Source organism: Prionailurus viverrinus, chromosome F2 (assembly GCF_022837055.1).
Source record: "Prionailurus viverrinus isolate Anna chromosome F2, UM_Priviv_1.0, whole genome shotgun sequence".
Taxonomy (NCBI): Eukaryota; Metazoa; Chordata; class Mammalia; order Carnivora; family Felidae; genus Prionailurus; species Prionailurus viverrinus.
Genome location: NC_062578.1, coordinates 1069996 through 1093714, shown reverse-complemented (window position 1 = coordinate 1093714; position 23719 = coordinate 1069996). Strand labels below are relative to the sequence as shown.

General features: G+C 36.8%; 1 protein-coding gene across 3 annotated transcripts in view; it reads left to right on the top strand.

Moving 5' to 3' along the window:
- Positions 1–23719, top strand: part of PRKDC (protein kinase, DNA-activated, catalytic subunit) — a 203295-nt gene that overhangs the window by 36985 nt on the left and 142591 nt on the right. For all 3 annotated transcript variants that reach the window (XM_047842188.1, XM_047842190.1, XM_047842189.1), the window contains 7 exons: positions 2243–2346; positions 5121–5211; positions 6006–6169; positions 6877–7029; positions 11507–11614; positions 14177–14403; positions 22287–22381. In XM_047842188.1, the coding sequence (XP_047698144.1) occupies positions 2243–2346; positions 5121–5211; positions 6006–6169; positions 6877–7029; positions 11507–11614; positions 14177–14403; positions 22287–22381 (942 nt within the window). The remainder of the gene's footprint in view (positions 1–2242; positions 2347–5120; positions 5212–6005; positions 6170–6876; positions 7030–11506; positions 11615–14176; positions 14404–22286; positions 22382–23719) is intronic.

The following is a 23719-nucleotide window of genomic DNA, read 5'->3' as shown; positions in this document are numbered from 1 at the left end:
ATGTTATGAGAAGTATGTTAGCACATTGGCTTAGTAAGCCTGAATAAGTATAGGGAATAACAAGCCCAAGTACAGTAATGTACACTTGTATTGTAATTAACACTAATAGATAAAAAGACATGTTTAAAATTTAAACCAAGCATCCAAGTCTTGATTTTGGCTCATGCCATAACCCTAGGATTGTGGGATTGAGCCCCGCATGGATCCTGCTTGAGATTCTCCCTCTGCCCCTTCCCCACTCTCGCATGCGCTCTCTCTCTCAAATAAAAAAAAAAAAGTTAAAAATAAAATTAAACTTAAAATTATTAAACTTGTCTCATTTAACAAAGATATGCCTTAGTTATGTAATATGGATTCCTGAAATGTTTCTGCGTTAGTTTCTCTAAGATTTTTTTTTTTTAGTATGGTGCATCTAAAGCATTATAGTAAACGTTGAAAGCATTTTCAGAGAATTATAGGAACATTCATTTTATATTTTATATGTACGAGGCCCAACAGAGCTCCTTGAAGATAATTTATAATCTAATCTATTAATACCTTTCAGATACAGGAGAATATTATGCACTTTAGGAGAAGTAAAGGCCTTTGTCAGTTCAGGCACATCCCTACAACAACAGATGGAGAGCATAGTGCTTTAGATCTGCAATTTGAGTCCTAGCTCCGGAGACACAATAGTAAGGTAAAACATTGACCAATTCAGATATCAAAGAGCTCTTGTTCCCATTGTACAAAATTCTGAATTAGTCTGAGCTCAAAAAACAAACAAATCCTCTTTTCATCTCTGGCCCATCAGAGAGTAGATCTCTAACATCTGTACACAAAAGGTCACCAAATGGTCAGCAAACAAATTCTTAGTTATTGCTCCCACCCATGGAGACTTGCTTCTTGGGCATAAGCAAACCAAAAGCACAAAATTATAGAGAGGGAAACTAGACAAAGCAGAGGTAAGGTTCTGTTGTCGTTTAGGTTTCATTTCTGGAGCCAAGAAAAGACGTGCTGGGATTAAATCACCTGTGAGGTGTCTTCCAACGAAGATAGCTTACTTGGCTCTTTCAGCCAATCTTCTGGGCATCTGCAGAACTCATGAAAAATAACTTTATAGCTTTACAATTAGGGCTCTACACTGGTAATAAAGTGTACATGTGTCAAAGAATTTATTTAACTCAGTAGTTAATAAAGGCATTGGTAAAATGTTATAACTGCCTTCTATACCCTGAATCGAATCACGAGAAAACATTAGACAAATCCAAATAAAGGAACAGTATACAAAATTCCTGGCATATAATTTTTTGAGTGTTCATTAAATTCAAAGGAAGACTAAATTGTTTCAGTTTAAAGGTTACTAAAAAGACAGGACAGCTAAATATGACGTGGTTTTGAATAAAGACATTATTAAGCTCAATGCTGGAACCTGAGTGGGGCTGAAGGTTAATTGTGGGTCATGTCTCAAGATGAATGTCCTAATTTGGATAGTTGCAATGACTGTCATGTAGGAGAATGTCCTTGTAGCAAACATAGCTAAAGTATTGAGGAGTGGTGGGGCATCAGGCTGGTAACTTACTCTTAAATGGTTCAGGAAAGAAAAGTATGTTTTTTCCATACTTCAAAATTTTCTCTAAGTTTGTAATCATTTTAAAAAAAATTTATGGAGAGATACTTCACAACTGTAAATATTCTCCTCCTCACGAGTACCCCTTGATTATTTTTCCTGAATCTCTTACTACTGTGATGGTTGTAAAATAGTGATTTTCTGACTCCATCATTCCATCATACTAGTTGGCATTCTATTGTAAGAAGTTACTTCATTTTCTCCTTTATATTAGTAGGAACTTGTGGATTCTTATTTTTCCAGTGGCTCTAGTCTTTTATCTTTGTTTTTCATTTTTATGCTCAGATTGTTCCAGATTTGGCTTCCATATAAGGAGTGGGAATTGGCTGCTTCAAGCAGCTCCTTCCTAGAACCAAAAAGGTGATTCAGGCTTCTCTTATAAATATAGGTCTACCCAATGTCTGGAGTTAGCCACTTCTTCAAGGAACCATGTTTCTTTTAGTAGACAATGATATTTAAAACCAGGACAACCATTATTAATTATTTTTGTTGTAGAAACTTAATATTTTAATCATAATTAAAATTAGGATTTTAATTTTAATTTAAATTTGGCAGTATTCTGTGTACTCCCTAGTGTGCATCAAATAAATGAGTGGATGCTATTTGAAATTTATTTTTGTTTACTGTTGATAGATGAGACCAAGAACTGGGAAGTGTCAGCACTTTCTCGGGCTGCCCAGAAAGGATTTAATAAAGTTGTGTTAAAGCATCTGAAAAAGACAAAGACCATTTCATTGGTAAGAAATCCTTTGTATATTCTTTACCTTAAACAATGGAGAGATCAGATTCTAAACTTATGAAGAGTAAAAATCTTTGTTTAAAATGTTAGTTATTCTTATCTATAAAGTAGAGAACAGTATAGAAATAGTTTCAGTGTATTTTTAGCCATAAAAATGTAAGAAATATTAACTATCTGGTTTATTGTCTTGATCGTGTTTTCTTGTTTTCTTTACCTTCAAATATATTTAGTGGCTGAAAGAAAGTAATATGGATCATCTTCAGTAAGCAATCATAATATTGATATTATGGATATGTAAGATTGATTCATTTAGGCCTTAAATATTTTGTCAAGTTTAATTGATGCCAGGGTTTATGTTTTTTTGGTGATGATTTCTTGAGATTAGGTTTTTGAGATGTGGCTTATGATGTAATAGGAAACAAAGAATAAAGAGAGAAAAGGGACTATAGAGAAAATACCTATTTTAGGTATGGAGTGAAAATTAAAATTTGAAAAACTTTTAATGTCTAGAACTGATAATGTAAGCTCTAGGGTAAATTCCTCCACCTCGTTATTTTTGACAGCTTTTGATTGAGACACTGCGTAGAACTGGAGATGGCTGTCTAAAATATTTAAATTCTTTTATCACATATAAATAAAACAAAATAAAATTACTTGAGCATATTTCTGGTTTTACAAATAAAACTTCTTTACAGATATACAATTTCTCATTAGGAGAGTGGTTCTTGATGTGAGGACTCTGTGGGTTCCAGGGTGCAAGGCCAAAGCTATTTTTACTCATTGACATTTGCACTATGGTGTAATGACGGGTAACACTGTTCATTCCTAAGCACTTTATTAAATCTTGACCCTTGAACACATGTCTTCTTAATGTTCTGTGTGATGAAACAGGAAGTGTGCATAAAGCAGTCTGTTGCATAGTGCAGTGTGGCAGTTGTCTTTAGGAAAAGCACTTTGTGATGTTTTGAGCTGTGAGCTAAAGTAGGCACTTTTTCAGGAACACCATTTTTACTTGAAAGAACAACTGACAAACTGTGGCTGTTCGGTATTTGGGAGAGATTTTATCTAAAATAGAGTGAGACTGTCACTTCAAAGAAAACATCTGAGAGTATTTGTTGCCAATGATAAAATTGTAAGGTTTTAAACAAAAATTAAATTTTGGAAAACTTGCAACCGTCACCGTGAACTTGACAGCTTTTTTTTTTAAATTTTTTTTTTTTCAACGTTTATTTATTTTTGGGACAGAGAGAGACAGAGCATGAACGGGGGAGGGGCAGAGAGAGAGGGAGACACAGAATCGGAAACAGGCTCCAGGCTCTGAGCCATCAGCCCAGAGCCTGACGCGGGGCTCGAACTCACGGACCGCGAGATCGTGACCTGGCTGAAGTCGGACGCTTAACCGACTGCGCCACCCAGGCGCCCCTTGACAGCTTTTTAATACTTACAGAGTTTTCTGATAATATTGTTGATATTAACCAATGTGATTTTTTTGCATATATAATGAAATGTGTCAACATTTGTAAGATCTGCATAACCCAGTAAACCAGTATTTTCACATCACCCAGTACATTATGTTACCAAGTCATGCATAGGTAAAAAAATCCACTTGAAGTGCAGGATAGACCAGTGGATTTTAATATAACAGACTACATCAAATTCATTGGTAAGGTTTCAGATTCCACATTGTAACTAAGAAATAACTGGGTGGGGGGGGGGCGTCTGGGTGGCTCAGACAATTGAGCGTCTGATTCTTGGTTTCAGCCTAGGTCATGATCTCACGGTTCATGACTTCCAGCCCCGCATCAGGCTCTGTGCTGACCATGCAGAGACTGTTTGGGATTCTCTCTCTCTCTTTCCCTCTCTCTCTGCCCCTCCTCTGCTCATTCTCTCCCTCTTTCAAAGTAAATAAGCTTAAAAGAATTTTAAAAAAAGGAGAAATTTTGACTTGTTCAATTTGTATCAAGCTGTTATCTAAAAAGACTATGAAAACACTCCTCCATCTTACAAGTGTGGCCTAACAACATATCACTATAGTTGTTTCCTAGTGAGACACACAGTAAAGAGATTTGCACAAGTGTGAAACAGTGTCACCTTCCTGAGGTTTTTTGTTTTATTTGGAAAATGTAATTACTTTTCCTAAAAATATGTCATTTGTTAACATGTAATGGGTTTCAGTGGGGTTTTTTTTGTTTGTTTGTTTTGTTTATTTACTTTGAGACAGAGAGAGAGGATGCGAGCAGGGGAGGGGCACAGAGAGGGAGAGAGAGCATCACCAGCAGGCTTCACGCTGTCAGCACAGAGCCCAACGTGGGGCTGGATCTCACGAACTGAGATCATGACCTGAGCCGAAATCAGGAGTCAGACTTTCAACCAGCTGAGCCACCCAGGCACCCCTGGGTTTCGTATTTTTAAATAAAACAATAAATAATTTCAAGGTTTTAACTTCTAGTAGGAGAAATTAATCAATAAACGTGACCCACTTAAACAAAAGTTCTTTGGGGATCCTCAGTATTTTTTAAGGGTGTAAAGGATCCTGCCAAAACTTTGTGACCACTGGCCTTGGAAATGGACATCTGACTGCAAAACTGGAAAAGATGTGACTTCTTTCCATGAATTTGCAGTAATATTTACAGCAGTACTGTATAGAATATAATGAACCATTGAAAGAAATTAATAACAGAGAGGGTCATAAAATCATTTTTTTTCTTCTCATAATTCTCTTAATCTTTAATTCCATTATCATCCCATGTGTATTATTGTTCAAATTTGCAGAATGAAGTACTGTCCTTAGAAGAAATAAGGATTAGAGTAGTACAAATGCTTGGCTTTCTGGGAGGACAAATAAACAAAAATCTCCTAACAGGTAAACTTTCCTTTAAAATAAATTTATCTCTGTAAATGTATTTGTACTTTGAGTATATACAGATCATGGTATATTGTAGTATTTGTTCCTATATGTGATTTATATATTTTCAAGTGAGATTACAAAGAATAATATTTTGCCAAATGAAATGTTTTGACAATACCCATGCAATCTGGATAACTCAATACTCGTTGACAAGATGTTCTAGTCTGGTTTGTTAAACACATTTTCCATTTCGAAACAGAATCTAATGTGACACTTTTAATATTACACTTTGTGTCAGGAATTCAAAGTTAATCTTTGAAAATTCTGATGTTCTTAATATTTGGATATTTATTTAGAGTGTTTTTTTTCTATCAGAATCAGCATTTTAGATTACTAAAAATTCATCTGTATTTTTAGTTTTGATCTTTCATATTAAGTATACTAATGACTTTTGGTTATTTAGGAAGTTAGAACCTACATTGGAAAATAAATGTTTACAAAGGGGAGATTTTTATTGTTCATTTATCATTTTTCCACATAACACCTAAAATAATTCTTACTGAAAATGGAAACTAAACATTCCAGACTATTAAACTTGCTTAAAAATAATTTTACTTTAAATCAAAGTTAAAAATAGTATGTCGGTGATAATGTAATGGCATGTACATGTCTGAAGTAAAAACGAAAAAGGAAAGATGAATGATGTGTTAAAAGTATAAAAGCATTCTACTTTCACTAATGAATTGTAGAGCAATTGATGTTAGAAAGATTTTGAATGAAAACATGCTCTTCCTGATTTTTTTTAACAGCCACATCCTCAGATGAAATGATGAAGAAATATGTGGCATGGGACAGAGAAAAAAGACTCAGTTTTGCAGTACCATTTATAGAAATGAAGCCTGTCATTTATCTGGATGTGTTCTTGCCTCGGGTCACAGAGTTAGCTCTTTCAGCTAGTGACAGACAAACTAAAGTACTTTCATTTTTTATTATTTTATTTATAATCTATGCTTTTTAAGACCTGTATTTGTTTGGAAATAGATAATATATTTCAGACATTCCAATATTATTAATTCTGTATATTCTGTAATACAGCAATTAGTGACTTAATTATCAGAAGTAGATGTTGCTAATAAAAAGTAAACGTAAATCTTAGTAGATAATAACCTGGCAAAACACTAATATACCAAAAAACTGTCCAGAATAGAAAATGCAGTACAAAGGGTACTTAAAACTTATTTCCAATTTGTGCACCATTATTATCACCTTAACGTGGGAGGTTAGAAACAGATAATCTCAAGTTTTTATGAAATTCATTTGTAAATTTCCAAAAAATGTTTTAAGAATATATTTACTAAAAGTGAAGGTTAAAAATGTGCTGACAAATGAAGTAAAGTTCTGTGATAATGGTAGCAATGAAACATATTTCTTTGAAGGTACCATTCCCAGTTTGTCTAAATCGTTTAAGTTTTCATTCTTACCTCTTGGATGCAGATCAAAGTGCACAGAAGCATTAGTTTTATGCAAGAAGTGCTGCTTCCAGTTAATTTATATTTGGGAATGATAGTTACCTGCTACAGAAGTTTTTCTTTTTAAAGGGCTAAGTTGAGTAACATTTCAAAATATTCTTCTCTTGTAAACCTGGAAACTTAAACTTGTTGAACTCCTGGCTTGTTTTAGGTTGCAGCTTGTGAACTTTTACACAGCATAGTTATGTTTATGTTGGGAAAAGCCACTCAGATGCCTGAAAGTGGTCAGGGTTTCCCACCCATGTACCAGCTCTACAAGCGAACTTTCCCTGTGCTACTTCAACTTGCATGTGATGTAGACCAGGTAAGTGAGTGACATTGAATCTGGCACAGTTGCAAAGCTTAAAAAAGTTGGATCTTGTTCAGTGATCATCAAAGCTTGCTGCGGGCTGGAATACCCTGGGGATCTTAACATAAATGCTGCTGCCTGGCCGCTGCCCCTTGTAACTGTGATTTAATTCTTCAGGGGTATGACCTGGGGATCAGGACTTTTAAAAGCTCTCCTGGTGATTTTTACTGTGCCACAGTTTGGGAATGAATCACTGATCTAGTTTATAGTTGCTGATAGTATAGGCATCTAAAGCTGAATTTGCAGTCTGCCCTCATGGAGGGACTTAACAGTCTCTAGGAATGAAGAAGAGACAAGTAACCATGCACAAGAGTGGAAATAATGACAAGTGGCCTCTTTCTGATGACTTTGTGGCAAATTCTCCATTGCTGCATGAAGCAGGAAAAAGTAGAATTCTCAGTTCATTTCATGAAGCTACGATATCTTCGGTACCAGGATGCACACACAAAAGAGGAAGCTAAATGAAAGATCATTTATTAAAAACAAGAAAACTCATTTCTAAATATAGTGGAAAATTCTTCAACATATATAAATGAATACAATCCAGCAATGTATTCAAATGTGCTGTGATTAAATAGGATGTTTGGTTAAAATTGGAAATTTACCATAGAAACGGATTTCAGAAGCAGTGATTCCCTCCATAGAACCCTCAAAGGTGTTTGTCCTGCTGAAACTATTAGTAGTTTAGTGTTCTCTTTAATATGAAAAGAATGTCTCCCTGAATTCTAGAGTTGAATCATCCCCAGGCATGAAGCACTAATGCCGCCTTGTGCCCGGGCCAGGATAGAAGCCCAAGGTGAGAAGTGAGTTGGCCTGTTGAGGGGCAGTGCCTGCAGTGTGGAGTGGTTGCTCAGTATTGCTTCATGTGCATTCAGTTAGTTATTTGTAGTGGTTAGTATTTGGGCCTCTCACCAGGCCATGAGTTCCCTGAGGGCAAGGGCATTAGAAAAGAAGAAGAGATTATTATTTTGAATGTAATTTTTTTTAAACCTGGAAAGCCCAAGAGTGTCAACCGATAAACTGTAGGAATTAACAAAGGAAGAAACTGACGAATTACAAAACAAAATTCTCATATATCAGTGTTCTCATTTATCTTAAATATTAGGATTGATCACTTTGAAAATAGGTCTACAGTATCTTACTCATAGCAGCATCAAAAATATATATAAAATGTCTATAAATGAACTCTAATATGTCAGGTAAATATATGTTTTATGAATACAAAATGAGCATGCTCTGTATCTGAGATAGAAGAATCAATATTGAAAAAACACCAGCTGTTCCCTGATCAGTAAGTTCGGTACCATTCCAGCAGAAAGCTCATAATTAATTTCATTTTGAACCTAAAAAGTAATCTGAAAGAATAATTGCTTGAGCCTCACCAAGAACAATTTTGAAAGGGTAGAGTAGTGAAGGAAGTCTTGCTTTAGCAGATGCTAAAGCCATGTTATTTATAATAGGGTTGAGCTAGGCAGAGATAGACCAGTGGGAGGGTCTTGTGGCTGCCAAGTGGGTTCATGTGTGTACATCAAAATTGTATATATGGTAGAAGAGGCTTTTAAGTTAGAAGTGGATCATTTAATAAATAATCTTAGGCCAGTCAACTAACCTGAAAAATTAATTTAAATTAAGAGAAGGATAAACAAACTATGAATATATTACAGAAAAATGTAATTAGTTACAGCATGCTGTCTGTCCGTGTGTATCTTTGGATTGGAATGGTCTTTTTCATGGTAAAATATGTTTTTTGATATAGAAACACATGAAACTAAAAGTGAACCTCCATCTCATCACCCCTTTCCCAGTCTTATTTCCCTGGAAAATCTACTTTATCCTCTATTGAAAATTTCATGAATATATGCCCAGATCTTTGTGAAAATACGTTTTTACAAATGTGCATATATGCTTTACTTATAAAAAGGATCATAGCATTCAGAAACTCTTTATGTACAGGATGTGATTTCTGCTACTCGGATGGATTTTATTATCGTTACAGTGTAGACAGCCTTCCATGCCTTTCCCTAAAGTTTTGCGTAGAAGTGGAGATTTTCCGACAAAATACAGAAAGCAGTTATATAGAAAAAAATGTTAATGTCTTGATAGTTTTGACTTTATAAATGTTTAAAAATACTGAATGGCACAAAACTCACAATTGTAATGTATACATAATGTGGGGAATTTTTTTGTAACATTCTACTGAAGATACAAAAGATTTAAAAATGAGCAAATAGATAAAGAACAAAAATAGGCAGCTTATAAATGAAGAGATACATATGGCCAATGAAATATATTTTAAAATATTCAATCTTTTTAGTAAATAAGGAAATTAAAATTAAAATGCTATTATTTTCAGCTGTTGTAAAATATTTTAAAAATTGACAATGGTAAGTGTTGCCAAGCATGATGGAAAGGACCTTGAGAGTTGTGGCTGGAGAGAATGTGGGTGGGCACAGGTTCTCTGTGAGCAGAACAAAGCGCTGGGTGACCTGCAGCCCTGGTCCAGCACTTTCCTGACTAGAGATGTGCTCAGACCAGTGTATATTGGACTTTGCCATGATTTCTTTAGAACAGTCACAAATTAGAAATGCCTGCATCTCTAGGGGCACCTTGATGGCTCAGTCAGTTGCGTGTCCGACTTTGGCTCAGGTCATGGTCTTGTGGTTTGAGTTCGAGCCCTGTATCGGGCTCTGTGCTGACAGCTCAGAGCCTGAATCTGCTCTGGATTCTGTGTCTCCCTCTCTTTCTGCCCCTTCCCTGCTCGCACTTTCTCTCAAAATAAATAAACGTTAAAAAAAAAAAGAAAAAGAAAAATACCTGCATTTCTAATAATAGGATTTGGGCAACTGGTCATGGTATGTCTATATAAAAGATACCAGATAGCTAGTAAAAATGCTGTTATAGCTTATATATTTATACAAAAATATTCAACATTAAGAGGAAAAGTGGTTATAAAAATGTGTATTATTTTTAAGTGTGCATATACATATATTTAAATGTGTTTAAAAAATTATTTTGAAAGTTAACAGTGATACTGAATGTTCACAGTGGTTACCTTTGGGATATAGGGTTGCAGATGGATAGTTTTCTACATTTTCTATAATTTGTGTAAGGTGTGTGTACATATGTGTTGTATGCATGTGTCTACACATATATATGTACACACAGACACATATATATGATTTTGTGAATAATTGTGTGAATTCATATGTAGTATGAATAAGAGTGTATAATTCTTTTGGGGAAAAAAAATAATGCTTTAAGACCAGTTAAACTTTCAAACTGAAAGAAAGGTAAGAGCTTTTACTTTGATTAATCCTTAAAATGGCTTCAAAGGTTAGAAAGCTATTCTTTTGGGGAAAAGTATCCAAGTGCAAGAGGACTCTGTGTTTAGTCTGAATCCCAAGACATTTCACCTGATTTTTGGCCTGGTATACACACCAGTGTGCTTCATTCTTGAGCTCAGTGTCAGTGGGGGAGATAAAACTCCCCTAGATTTCTTGGTATTCTGTAGGAGCCTTAGTATTTTGAGACACAGAAATGTTGAGGATATAAAGATAGGGAATGTTTGCCTTCACTTCTGCTATAAACTTTTTACTTTTCATGTATAATGAGGATCTGATGTGTAACCGTTTGTCTAGGTAATTGCTGTGTTCCAAAAAGATAAGAATACTTCTTTTATCTCCCCAATATGTTCACATGGTCACACCAGATGAGGCCACTGGGTTAAGTTCCCCAGGTTCCAGGGAAGAGAAGTACTGTCTCCCTGGTTATTTCCCTTCAGAAGGAAGGAGTCCAGGCCTGTCAGACTCCTTGGATTGTAAAAGCCAGGGACCCACAAGGCTCTCTGCCCCTGGAGAAACTCTGTTTATATTCTAGAACGTTGGAGTAAGAACCCAGGATCCTTTCCATCCCAGCTCCAAGTAGTAAAGATTTTACTCCTTCTTTTTTGGCAGGATGGGAGAGGTGCTTTTTTCTCCCGTATCTCTTCTGTGAAATAGGTTTTGAAGTTTGTCTGTGTAGGGCATTGATCTGATTTACTTTTGTCACCACAAGGGTGTGAATCAGGATGTAGGGAATAACATGATCATTATTTGCTTTGTAGCTGAATAATGATAATGTCTCTGATCCAGAATACCTTGTATGCATGTTTAGGATCAAATAAAGATAAATATGAAAAAAAAAACAACAATATCTGCCTCCATATTAGAAGAATAGTAAGTTTTAATATGCATACTTTTCTCTGCTGGATTCTAGGAAAAAGAGAAAAAGGAGCTAGAAAGAGCATGTTCCTCATTGAATTTTAACAAGAAAACTAATAAAAAACCATAGGAGTATTATCACTTAATTTTTCCTGTCATTTAAACAGAACTCTATCCAATGTAAAATTACTTTAACATGAAGAAAGTAAACTCTAATGGTATTGTTTCTTTAGGTGACGAGGCAACTATATGAGCCACTAGTTATGCAACTGATTCACTGGTTCACTAACAATAAGAAATTTGAAAGTCAGGATACTGTCGCCTTATTAGAAACAATATTGGTGAGTAATGGTTGATTCTTTTCCTGATGTTTGCATTGTCTAGTTATATGTGATCTATGTTTATAGTTTTATTTGTTTGTTTATTTATTTATTTATTTATTTATTTATTTATTTATTTATTTATTTTGATAGAGAGATAGAGAATGAGTGAGTGTAGGGGGGAGGGGAGAGAGAATCCCAAGCAGGCTCTGCACTATCAGTGTGGAGCCTGACATGGGACTTGATCTCATGAACTGTTGAGATCATGACCTGAGCTGAAGTTGGGCGCTTAACCAACTGAGCTACCCAGGCACCCTTACTTGATCTGTATTTAGAACTTTAAGAAAAGTTACCTGTCCAAATATCAAAATGTAGCAAATAGTTAGGTCATATTGTCTTTTTTCTTTTGTTTTAGTGAATAGGTGAAATGACATTTTAACAGACAGGATGCTGTAATTATTTACTGAAGTGTTGCTTTTATTTTATTTATTTATTTATTTTAAAAGTTTTTTTTTTAATGTTTATTTATTTTTGAGAGAGAGTGAGTAGAGGAGGAGGGGCAGAGAGAGAGGGAAACAGAATCCGAAGTGGGATCCAGGCTCGGAGCTGTCAGCATATAACCCCACATGGGGCTCAAACTCATGGACCGTGAGATCATGACCCGAGCCAAAGTTGTACACTTAACCAACTGAGCCACCCAGGCGCCCCTACTGAAGTGTTACTTTTAAATATTTGCAAGCAGTGTGCACATTTTTTTGTTCTGTCCTCTTTTTTTGGAGAATAGTTATAAATTGACAAAGTTCATCTAGATTAAGGCTGTGTGTGTGTGTGTGTGTGTATGTGTGTGTAGAATAGGAGTGAATAAGAATGTGCTTGTACTTTTATTAGAGTTGCAGAACGCTCTTTTTAAAAAAACATCTATAGTACAGTAATTAAGAGTAAAAGCAATTTGTTTGAGCTTATCCAGTTTTCTCCTGCATTCAGATTCAACAAGTGAGGAACCTTAGAAACAGTGGCCATTTTCAACAACTGTCCTGAGATTGTAGAGGTAGAATCATTAGGATTGATCACTGGTTCACTGAGGACAGAAGCAGGGAGGTCAGCTTAAATCCTTAGTGTCATTCGACACTGATTTTATTACAGTTTTCTGAGTTTTTGCAAATAAGTTTACTTTGATTCCTTTAAATGTCATTTTACTTGATTTTTACCTGTTACTTCATCCCTGATTTGGTCTCGTTGTATACTGACTCTGGAATCAGAAACCCCAGTTAAATGCATAGCAAGTTTGTCCAAACAGACGTTGTGTGTTCCTTGCACGGGAGCATATTGTGAGGCGGCCTGGGAAGACACGCTGCGCAGAGCAGCAGAACACATGCTCCAGATCCCCCAGGACAGTCCTGATGGTACCGTCCTGATGACAGTCCTGTTGTGTGTGTAATTACAATAGGGCTCTTCCCACTCTTAGAGTTACCCTATGTGGATGCTGTGTTGTGGTAGCAGAGTTACTGAACATTTTGAATTAGGATAGTGACCTGATGTCTGTGGTTTAATTCCCTACAGTGTCTACCAGAGAATCCTGCCTAGAATAAATACGTTTAGGTAAATTTAACTTGTGGCTTATTTGCAATTCAGATGGATTTATTCTAATGTTTCCATTCTGAAGTTTCTTTCTTAGTTGTTTCTCTTCCCCTCTTGATCATCAAAGGGGGCTTAAGTAAGGGTTTCAGAAAGAAATCAGATAAGGTCATGATAATATAAAGTAAGATAGGTGAGAAAAGGAAAGGTAAAGGAGGAAATGTGAAGTTGGTATAACACTCGAGTGAAAGCATGTCTGTAGGTTTCCCGGTAAGAATTGCTAATTCCCTGATATCAGCACATGCATTACTCACCACTGCTCTGAGAAGCAATAAATATCACCTCTTCACATTTCCACAGTTAATTGCTTCTTGAATTCTAATAAGCACTGTAATAAGAGATTTTGCATGTAGCAAATAACTGGGGGTGTTAGGTAGAAGAACTCCCTTATTTCAGTGTTCAATGTAGTTTTTCAAGTTAGATCTTTCCTATACATACCTAAGAGGGAATTATGTCTAGAGGGAAATAAAAATATTCAAATTTCCTTAGCTGTTTTTTTCAGGTATTTAGAGACTATGCCTTTTATGGAGACTGCTTTTACAGAAAGTTATATTTTCAGACCACATCTCCATCTGATTTTTATGTAGCATTACAATTCCCTTGAAACCTAGAGGGATCTTATTTTCTTTAACCTCTGTAAAGCATCTCAGATACTGTTATGAGGCAAAGTCAGCAACAAAAACTCTTAGGATGTAGCCTTTGGGTTTCTTCAGGGAAAGTAGAGACTGTTTTGTTGCTGCATAATTAAAATATTGTCTCCTTTTTTCATGGATTTATCAGTTTGTTTAAAGGAAAGTGTTTTCATTTCGTCCAAAAGACATTGTTATTAGAGTCTAGATTCTAGACAGATTGGTTTTCTAGTGCTTACTTTTTCTTGAGTAGTGCTCTAAATGAATTTTCACCCAGAGCAGACCAGGGTGTTCAGTTGTTGTATACGTTTTGTTGTAGGATGGAATTGTAGACCCTGTTGACAGTACTTTAAGAGATTTTTGTGGCCGGTGTATTCGTGAATTCCTCAAATGGTCCATTAAGCAGACAACACCACAGCAGCAGGAAAAAAGTCCAGTAAACACCAAGTCACTTTTCAAGCGACTGTACAGCTTTGCACTTCACCCCAATGCTTTCAAGAGGCTAGGAGCATCACTTGCCTTTAATAATATCTACAGAGAATTCAGGTAAGTAAGCCATGTGACAGGGAAGAGTATAAAAAAGTTCTTTAAATTTTTAGTAGTGATTTTGAAAAGTGACTGGTGTTTATGTATCAATGTATTCATATATCAGACATTTAGTTAATTATGTGTCAGATGCTGTGCTGTTTTCTGGGGATTAAAAAATGAATTGAAATGCAGTTTGCATTCAGGAAGCTCAGAAACTACTGAGAAATACATACAAATACATACATACAGCAATACGTACATACAGAAATACATGCAAACAGCAGCCTTGTAAATGCAACAGAAGACAATCCAGGGTCTTTTGGAGCACAGAAGAGGAGTATCTAATCCAACTTGAGTAGCTTAAAGAAGTCTTCCTATAGCATTTATACTTAGATGAAACTTAAAGGATAAATGGGAATCAGCCAGAGCATTTCATATCAAAGGGATGGGGTAGAGAGAAGAAATAGGGTGGTATATAAGGAGATGAAGACATTTTATATTTCTCAACTGTGGAGTTTGAAGTTTGGAAGGGAATATAGTGAGACTGGCCAGGAGCCTTGGTTTGTAGAGTTGTCACTTCTAGTGACAACAAGTCCTTGGAGCAGAGAGCTGCATGGTTAAATTTCCTTCTAAAATTCACCTGCCCATAGCTATATGGAGAGTGGATCTAAGTGACATAAAATGGGGCCAGGACACCAGAGAAGGGGATGTTTCAAGAAGTCCAAGAAAAAGATCATTCGTCCCTGACCTAAGGTTGTAGTAGCGTTTATTCATTCATCTATTATTACTTACTAAGAATATCGTATGCTAGTGATGTAAAGACATAGCTAGTGATATGCTATGCTAGTGATATAAAGATATAGCCATTCATGAGGGTTGCATTTGAAAAAAGAGGTAGATAATAATTAATCACATAATTATAAACTTGTTGCTGAAGTCAGTTCTTTTAAGTAGTGGTAGATGATTACTACATAATCTTATAATGAAGAACCTAGCTTTGTTTGGTCCAGATTGCTTCTCTCAGGAAATGGCAGTTAAGATATGAGGGAAGCAATTGTAAAAATAAGATAGATGATAGAGGTAGAGACATGATGGATATAGATGGATGAATAGGAATCTCTGTTTGTGTTTATGTGCACATGCACACTTATATGAAAATTGACTAGAATTTGAAGCCACTAGGTTATTTTTATCATTTTAAACTGTGAAGTCTATAGGTACAGAAGAGCGTTTAAAAATAAGTGTGAATCTATCACTATTTTCAGACGACATGATACTCTATATAGAAAACCCTAAAGACCACCAAAAAACTATTAGAGCTAATAAATGAATTCAGTAAAGTTGCAGGATACAATATTGATATACAAAAATCTGTTGCATTTCTATACTTCAGTAACCACTTACCAGGAAGTGAAATTAAGAAAACAATCCCGTTTATAATTGCATCAAAAAGAATAAAATACCTAGGCATAAATTTAACCAAGGAAATGTAAGACCACAGAAAACCGTAAGACGTTGGTGGCAGCAACTGAAGAACACACAAATAAATGGAAAGATACAGCATGTTCATGGATTGGAAGGATTTATATTGTTAAAATGTTCATACTCCCCAAAGCAATCAATATTTAGTGCAATCCCTATCAAAATTCTAATGGCATTTTTCACAGAAACCAAACAAATGATCCTAAAATTTGTGTGGAACCACAAAATACATTGAGGAGCCAAAGCACTCTTGAGAAAAAACAAAGCTGGAGGCGTCATGCTGCCTGGTTTCAGACTATACTACAAAAGCTGTAGTAATCAAAGCAGTGTGGTATTGGCATAAAACAGGAAGATCCATGCAACAGAATAGAGAGCCTAGAAATAAACACAGGTAATCATGGTCAATTAATTTTGACACAGGAGCCACGAATAAACAGTGGGAAAAGGAGAGTCTCTTCAGTATATGTTGGTGTTGGGAAACAGGACAACTGCATGCAAAAGAATGAAACTAGACTGTTATCTTACACCATACACAAAAATTAACTCAAAATGGATTAAAGACTTGAATGTAAGACCTGAAACCGTAAAATTCCTGGAAGAAAACATAGGTGGGTAAGCTGTTTGACGCCAGTTTTGGCTCTGACTCCAAAAGAAATGCAACAAGTGCAAAAATAAACATGTGGGACTACATCAAGTAAGCTCTTGACAGGAAACCATCAATAAAATTAAAAGGCAACAAAATGTGCTCCGTATCACTAATCATCAGGGAATGCAAATTAAAACCACAATGAGATATCACTTTACACCTGTTAAAATGGCTACTATGAAAAAGACAAGTAACAAGTGTTAGGAAGGATGTAGAGAAGGGGGAACTCTTGTGCACTGCTGGTAGGAATGTAAATTAGCATAACGACTATGGAAAACAGTATGGAGGTTCCTCAATAAGAATAGAAGTACCATATGATCCAACAATTCCACTTTTGGGTATTTATCCAAAGGAAATGAAACACAAATTCAAAAAGATATATGCACTCCTATGATTACTGCAGCATTATTTAAATTAGCCAAGATATGAAAACAGCCTAAGTGACCAACATGGATGAATGGATAAAGAAAATGTGGTAAATGGATATGATGGAGTATTATTCAACCATAAAGAAGAATGAATTCTTGCCATCTGCGAAAACATGGATGGACCTTGAGGGCATTATGTTAAGTGAAATAAGTCAGACAGAGAAAGACAAATACCATATGATCTTACTTATTTGTAAAATCTTAAAAAAAAAAAAAAAAAAAGGACAAGCTCATGCAGTTGGTGGTTGCCACAGGCCAGGAAGAGGGGTAGGCAAAATGGATAATAGAGGTCAAAAGGTACAAACTTCAGTTATAGAGGCATACCTCATTTTATTGTGCTTTGTTTTATTGTTCTTTACAGATAACTGCATTTTTTAGAAATTGAGTTTAACTATTGGCTCTATTTTTCCAACAACATTTATTTATTTTGTGTCTCTAAGTCATGTTTTAGAAATTCTCATGTTATTCAAACTTTTTCATTTTTCCTGTATTTGGCATGGTGATCTCTGATTGATGATCTTTGATGTAACTATTGTAATTGTTTTGGGGTGGCAAGAACTGCCATATAAGACAACCTAATTGGTAAAGTTGTCTGTGTTCTGACAGCTTCACCGACTGGCTGTTCCCCCATTTCTCTCCCCCTCCTTGGGCCTCTGTCTTCCCTGTGACACAACAATATTGAAATTAGGCCACTTAATAACTCTATAATGGCCTCTAAGTGTTCAAGTGAAAGGAAGAGTTGCATGTCCCTTGATTTAACTCAAAAGTTAGAAATCATTAAGCCTAGTGAGGAAGGCCTATCAAAAGTCAAGATAGGCTGGCAGCTAGGCCTCTTACACCTGTTAGACAAGTAGTGAATGCCAAGGAAATGTTCTTGAAGGAAATTAAAGCTGCCACTTCTGTGAACACTTGGATGATAAGAAAGTGAACCCGGGTTATTGCTGATATGGAGAAGGTTTAGTGGTCTGGATAGAAGATCAAACCAGCCACAAAACTCCCTTAAGCCAAAGCCTAATCCAGAGCAAGGCACACTCTCTTCAGTTCTGTGAAGGCTAAGAGAGGTAAGGAAGCTACAGAAGAAAAGTCTAAGCTAGCAGAGCGTGTGTGAGGTTTAAGGAAAGAAGCCATCTTCATAACATTAAAGTGCCAGATGAAGCAGCAAGTGCTGATAAGTTATCCAGAAGATCTGGCTAAGATAATGAAGATGCCCATGCTAAACAACAGATTTTCAATGAAGATGAAACAGCCTTCTATTGGAAGAAGGTGCCATCTAGGACTTCTGTAGCTAGAGAGGAGTCAATGCCTGGCTTCAAACAACAGGCTGACTCTCCTGTTAGGGGCTAACCTAGCTGGTGACTAAGTTAGAGCCAGTGCTGATTTACCATTCCAAAAATCATAGGGCCTTGCAGAGTTAGGCTAAATCTACTCTTACCTGTGCTCTCTAAATGGAACAGCAAAACCTGGATGCCAACACATCTGTTCACAATCTGGCTACTGAATGTTTCAAGTCCACTGTTGAGACCTACTGCTCAGAAACAAATTCCTTTCAAAATATTACTGCTCAGTGACCATGCACCTGGTCACCCAAGAGCTCTGATGGAGAGGCACCGTGAGATTATATGTTTTCATGACAGCCACACAATATCCATTCTGCAGTTAGTGGATCAAAGAGTAATTTTGACTTTCAAGTCTTTTTTTTTTTTTTTTTTTAATAAGCTTTATGCCCAGTGTGGGGCTTGAACTCACAACCCTGAGATCAAGAGTCACATGCTCCATTGAGCCAGCCAGGTGTCCTGACTTTTTATTTAAGAAATATATTTCATAAGGCTATAGATGCCATAGAGAGTGATTTGTCTGATGAATCTGGGCAAAGTAAATTGAAAGCCTGGAAAGAATTCACTGTATTAGTGAATTCGCATTTCTTTATTGAGAACATTCGCAATTCTTGGGAAGAGGTGAAAATATCAACACTCATAGGAGTTTGGAAAAAGCTGGTTTCAGCCCTCATGGATGAGTTTGAGGGGTTCAGGACTTCACTGGAAGAAGTAACTGGATGTGATAGAAATAGCAAGAGAACTAGAATTAGAAGTGGAGCCAGAAGATGTGACTGAATTGTTGCAATCTCATGATCAAACTTGAATGGATGAGGAGTTGCATCTTAGGGATGAGCACAGAAAGTGGTTTCTTGAGATGGAGTCTCTTCCTGGTGAAGATGCTGTGAAGATTGTTGAAATGACAACAAAGGATTTAGAATATTACATACACTTAGTTGATAAAATAACAGGCTTAGAGAGGATTGGTTCCAGTTTTGAAAGAGGTCCAACTATGGGTAAAATGCTACCAAACAGCATCACATGCTACAGAGAAATTGTGTCTGAAATGAAGAGTTAATCGATGCAGCAAACTTCATTGTTGTCTTATGTGAAGAAATTGTCATAGTCACCCAGCCATGAGCAGCCGTGACCATGACCCTGACTGTAGCAGTCAACACTGAGACAAGACCCTCTACCAGCAAAGTAATTATGACTTGCTGAAAACTCAGAAGATGGTTGGCATTTTTTAGCAATAAAGTATTTTTAATTAAGTTATGTACAATTTTTTAGACACAACACTATTGTGCTCTTAATATATAGTACAGTATGAACATAACTTCATATGCCCTGGTGAACCAAAAAATTCACTTTACTCCCTTTATTGAGATCATTGCTTTCTTTTGGTTGCCTGGAATCAAACTCATAATACCTGTGAGGTGCCATACTGTAGAGTATGGTGACCATAGTTAATAATACTGTATTGCATATTTCAAAGTTGCTAGGAGAGTAGATTTTAAATGTGCACGTCACAAGGAAAAAGACTTTGTATGTTATGGATGTTGACTAGACTTACTGTGGTGATCATATTGTAATATACACAAAAATGGAGTCATTATGTTGTGCTCCTAGAAGTAATATAATGTTGTATGTCAGTTATGCCTTACTTAAAAAAACTGTGTAAAGTTTGTTGAATAATAATAAAGCAAGTTCTTGTATACTCCTACCTAGGTTAAGAAATAGAGTATTTTCAGAATTTTATACCCTCCTCTGCACTGAACTAATCATTCTTCCTTTATATTACTTATTCCCCTTTCTTTTTTGTTTCATTTTGTGTGTATGTGCCCTAACGGATATACTCTTGCATTTTGAAAAGCTGTGAAGGTCAGTGTTTTCATTGTTAGGTGAAGTATCCTGGGATAATCCGCTCCGTGGAGACTAGTTGGCTGTAGCTCCATGAGAGATTACAGGAGCCCATTCCAAGGAAACAGAGTGACAAGGTTCATGTCGGTTTTAGAAAGCACAGCTCTCCAGAATGGTGTGAAGTAGACCGCTAGCTGACATCAGGGAGAAATATCGTCTGAGGGTGTGGACTGCCCTTGAATTGCAGCATCTCACTTCCCAGGAGATGTCAGGAGCTCCATCCCCCATATGTCAGGAGCATGTCAAAGCAAAATTCTCTTGTGGGATAAATGAGCACTGTCAGCTGATCCAGGCTGAAATTGGACAGAAGAACTTCACCTGATCATGGCAGGCCAGGTTAAGAGTGGAATTTGGGCCATATTCCTTCCAGGTTGAAAACCCATAGGGGCACCTGGGTGGCTCAGTCAGTTAAGTGTCCGACTTTAGCTCAGGTCGTGATCGCGCGGTTTGTGAGTTTGAGCCCCGCACCGGGTTCTGTGCTGACAGCTCAGAGCCTGGAGCCTGCTTCAGATTCTGCGTCTCCCCCTCTCTCTGCCCCTTTCCTGCTCATGCTCTGTGTCTCTCTGTCTCTCAATAATAAATAAACGTTAAAAAAAAAATTAAAAAAAAAAAAGAAAAACCCAGAATAATGGTGTTTTGGTGGAGATGGCCGTTAACCAGTCTCTTTCTTGGGTCTCATGTCTGAATCAACTTGTGTCTCCTCTTGAATATCCCCTTTACTTCTTTCCTGTGTTTGATCTTTTGTTTTCTTTTCCTCTGTTGTCTTCTTTTTTGGATATTCTCATTTGTTGGATCACATTCCAAGAGGCTTTTTGAGAGAGGTACATGAGAGACAAATTTTTTGAGACCTTGCATGTTGAGTAATATGAAAACAAGTTCTGTCTCCTTTCTGCATGCTGGTAAACTGTTTTGCACACCTTTCTTTGGAAGCACAGTTCTGAGTTATCATTTTGTCATGCCATTTCTCTACTTACCTACTTTTACCTCATGTTGATACCTAAGATCAAAGCTATTGAACTCAGCCCGGCCTTCCAAGACCTCCCCAACTTTTTCAGTGTCATCCCCAAACTGCTGTTCCAAATGAACCTCTTTACTTACAGTTCTGCTCATTTGCTTGCTGTTTCCTGTGTTTTCCATCTTGCTTCCACGTCTTTGCCCCATAGCATACATTTATTGGTACTGTCCTTTATTTTCAGTGTCAGGTCTGGGTGTGCGACACTGGGAGATGTGGAGCTTGTAGAGTTCTGACAGGCCCTGCCCCTCCTAGGATTCAAACTTAAAAAAAAAAAGAAAGAAAGAAAGAAACGAGTTCAGTACTCCTGCCAAACCAAACACCAGTTAGTAATTCTTACTGTAAGGGTTCCATCTTCCAGCACCTCGCTCCAGTTCGTTTGCTCCAGGAACGCGCTTCTTTCCAGTGGGCGGTACTGTGACCCAGCACTTCATCACACAAGTAGAACTTGCAATTCATACTTTTCTCTGAACTCCTCTAAGATTTAATGCCTAGCCCTGTCACTTTATACTGAATCATTTACTGTCCTGTGTTATTAAGGGACAAAATTTCCAGGGAGAGACCTGGCCTCTGCCTTTCACCCGCCCATGAGTTTACCCTTTATAAGAAGATGGTCCACAGACACTGTTGACTGAATTAATTATTTCCATTTGCCTGACGTGGTTCTAAAAGGCTTAGTGTTTACTGTTGATGTTAACTTACTTTTGGATTGGATGAGAGCTTTTGAAATTCTTTGATTTTTGAAAGAATGTGGATATGGTATGAGATCTTCTTTTCTATTAATTTTAATGAGGTGTGTGGAAGTGTGGTCAGAACGTGGTTCCAAGGTTACGTGCTATGAGCAGTTCCACAGATGGAAGGGTACTTGTATGCAGAGAAAAAGCCAGTACCGCGTCTTTTGGTTTATGTAGTTTTTGATCTGCTCTTGAGGAAGTTTTCTTCTTTGAAAAGCATTTGTTGTCACAGGTTTTAAAACATTTGAGCCATTTTTTAAAGACAAATTTAATTTGTGTATTTTTTTGATAACACTTTTTTCCTTTGTCACTTCTGCTTTATTGTTTTTCCTAGAATATTGAAGTTCAGTACTCTTTATTTTACAGGGAAGAAGAATCTCTAGTAGAACAGTTTGTGTTCGAAGCATTGGTTATATATTTGGAAAGTCTGGCCTTAGCACACACAGATGAGAAATCCTTAGGTAGGTCTTACCTGAGCTTTTTGTTTGCATGCCACTTGTTAGCCTGACACGTTTTCAAGAGCTTTTCCATTCAGGAGTTAAGCCTCAGGTAGTTCTTCATAAGATGATGCTTTTTTTCCTCCCGTCTCCTCATTTAGGATGATAAGTGTGAAGGGGGGATATGCCCCTCCAGTACCTCTAATGCAGTTTGTGTAAGTCTTCAATGCTCACCGCCTCTAAGACTCACCTTGTGCCCTTGGTGGCCACTGAGCTTGACCCCTGGCTGGTCAGAGATCCCACCCAGGGCAGGTGGGACAGTTTTATTGTGCAGCTCCAACGAAGCCAACCAATTACTATGACACAAAATGTGAGAATATACGATTGCACCATGTAAAGAAAGCTGGTTGTAATAGCCACTGAAAAGGGGAATATAGATCTCATTACAAGAATGTGATAAAGCTATTTCTACCATAATTAAGAAATAATGTAAAATAGTCAGAAATAGACTTACTATGAGAGTAATAGATGGTCGTTTTTACAATTATATTCTGTCCTGTAGTCAGTATGAGTATTGTGGAATTTCTGGGCTGGAAGGCTTCTTAGACATCTTACCAGAGAACGTAAGTGACTGCTGTAGCTTACATAGCTGTGTGTGACAGAACTTCTCTTTGACTTACTCAGATTTTATTTTCTGTTGTTTTCTGTTTTTTTGAAAGACAGGTTGAGCTCTATTATCCTTCATGTTGATAGCCTGCTATGGGTAAAAATGCTTAAAATTTGACCCTTGCGATCAAAGAGCTTAAAATTGCTCTGTTTATCTTGACATCTTATATAGGTGTATTTGTCAACAAGTGAAACTTGACTCTTAAAAATCACTGCCATGTTTTCAAAGCATAGAAAGAAAACTTTTTCTTAGTAATAGAACTCAGGTTGGGTAAGGCTCCTTTCCTAAATAACCCAAGATGTTTGTGAATGGTTTTACTCATTTGCTTTGATTCTCCTTCAGCGCCTGTATTAAGCTATAATACAAGTGGGTTTTTTTTTTTATTTAAAAAAAATTTTTTTTTAATGTTTACTTTTGAGGGAGAGAGTGTGAGTGGGGGAGGGTCAGAGAGAGAGGGAGACACAGAATCCAAAGCAGTCTCCAGGCTCTGAGCTGTCAGCACAGAGCCCGACACAGGGCTCGAACCCATGTGAAATCATGACCTGAGCCGAAGCCGGATGCCTAACCAACTGAGCCACCCAGGTGCCCCTAAGCTATAATATGGTTTAACCTACATACAAAGAAGGCGAGGTCAAGGAATTTATAACCCCTAAATAATAGCCTTAAGTTGAGGTACACAGGATCTGGCCTGGCAT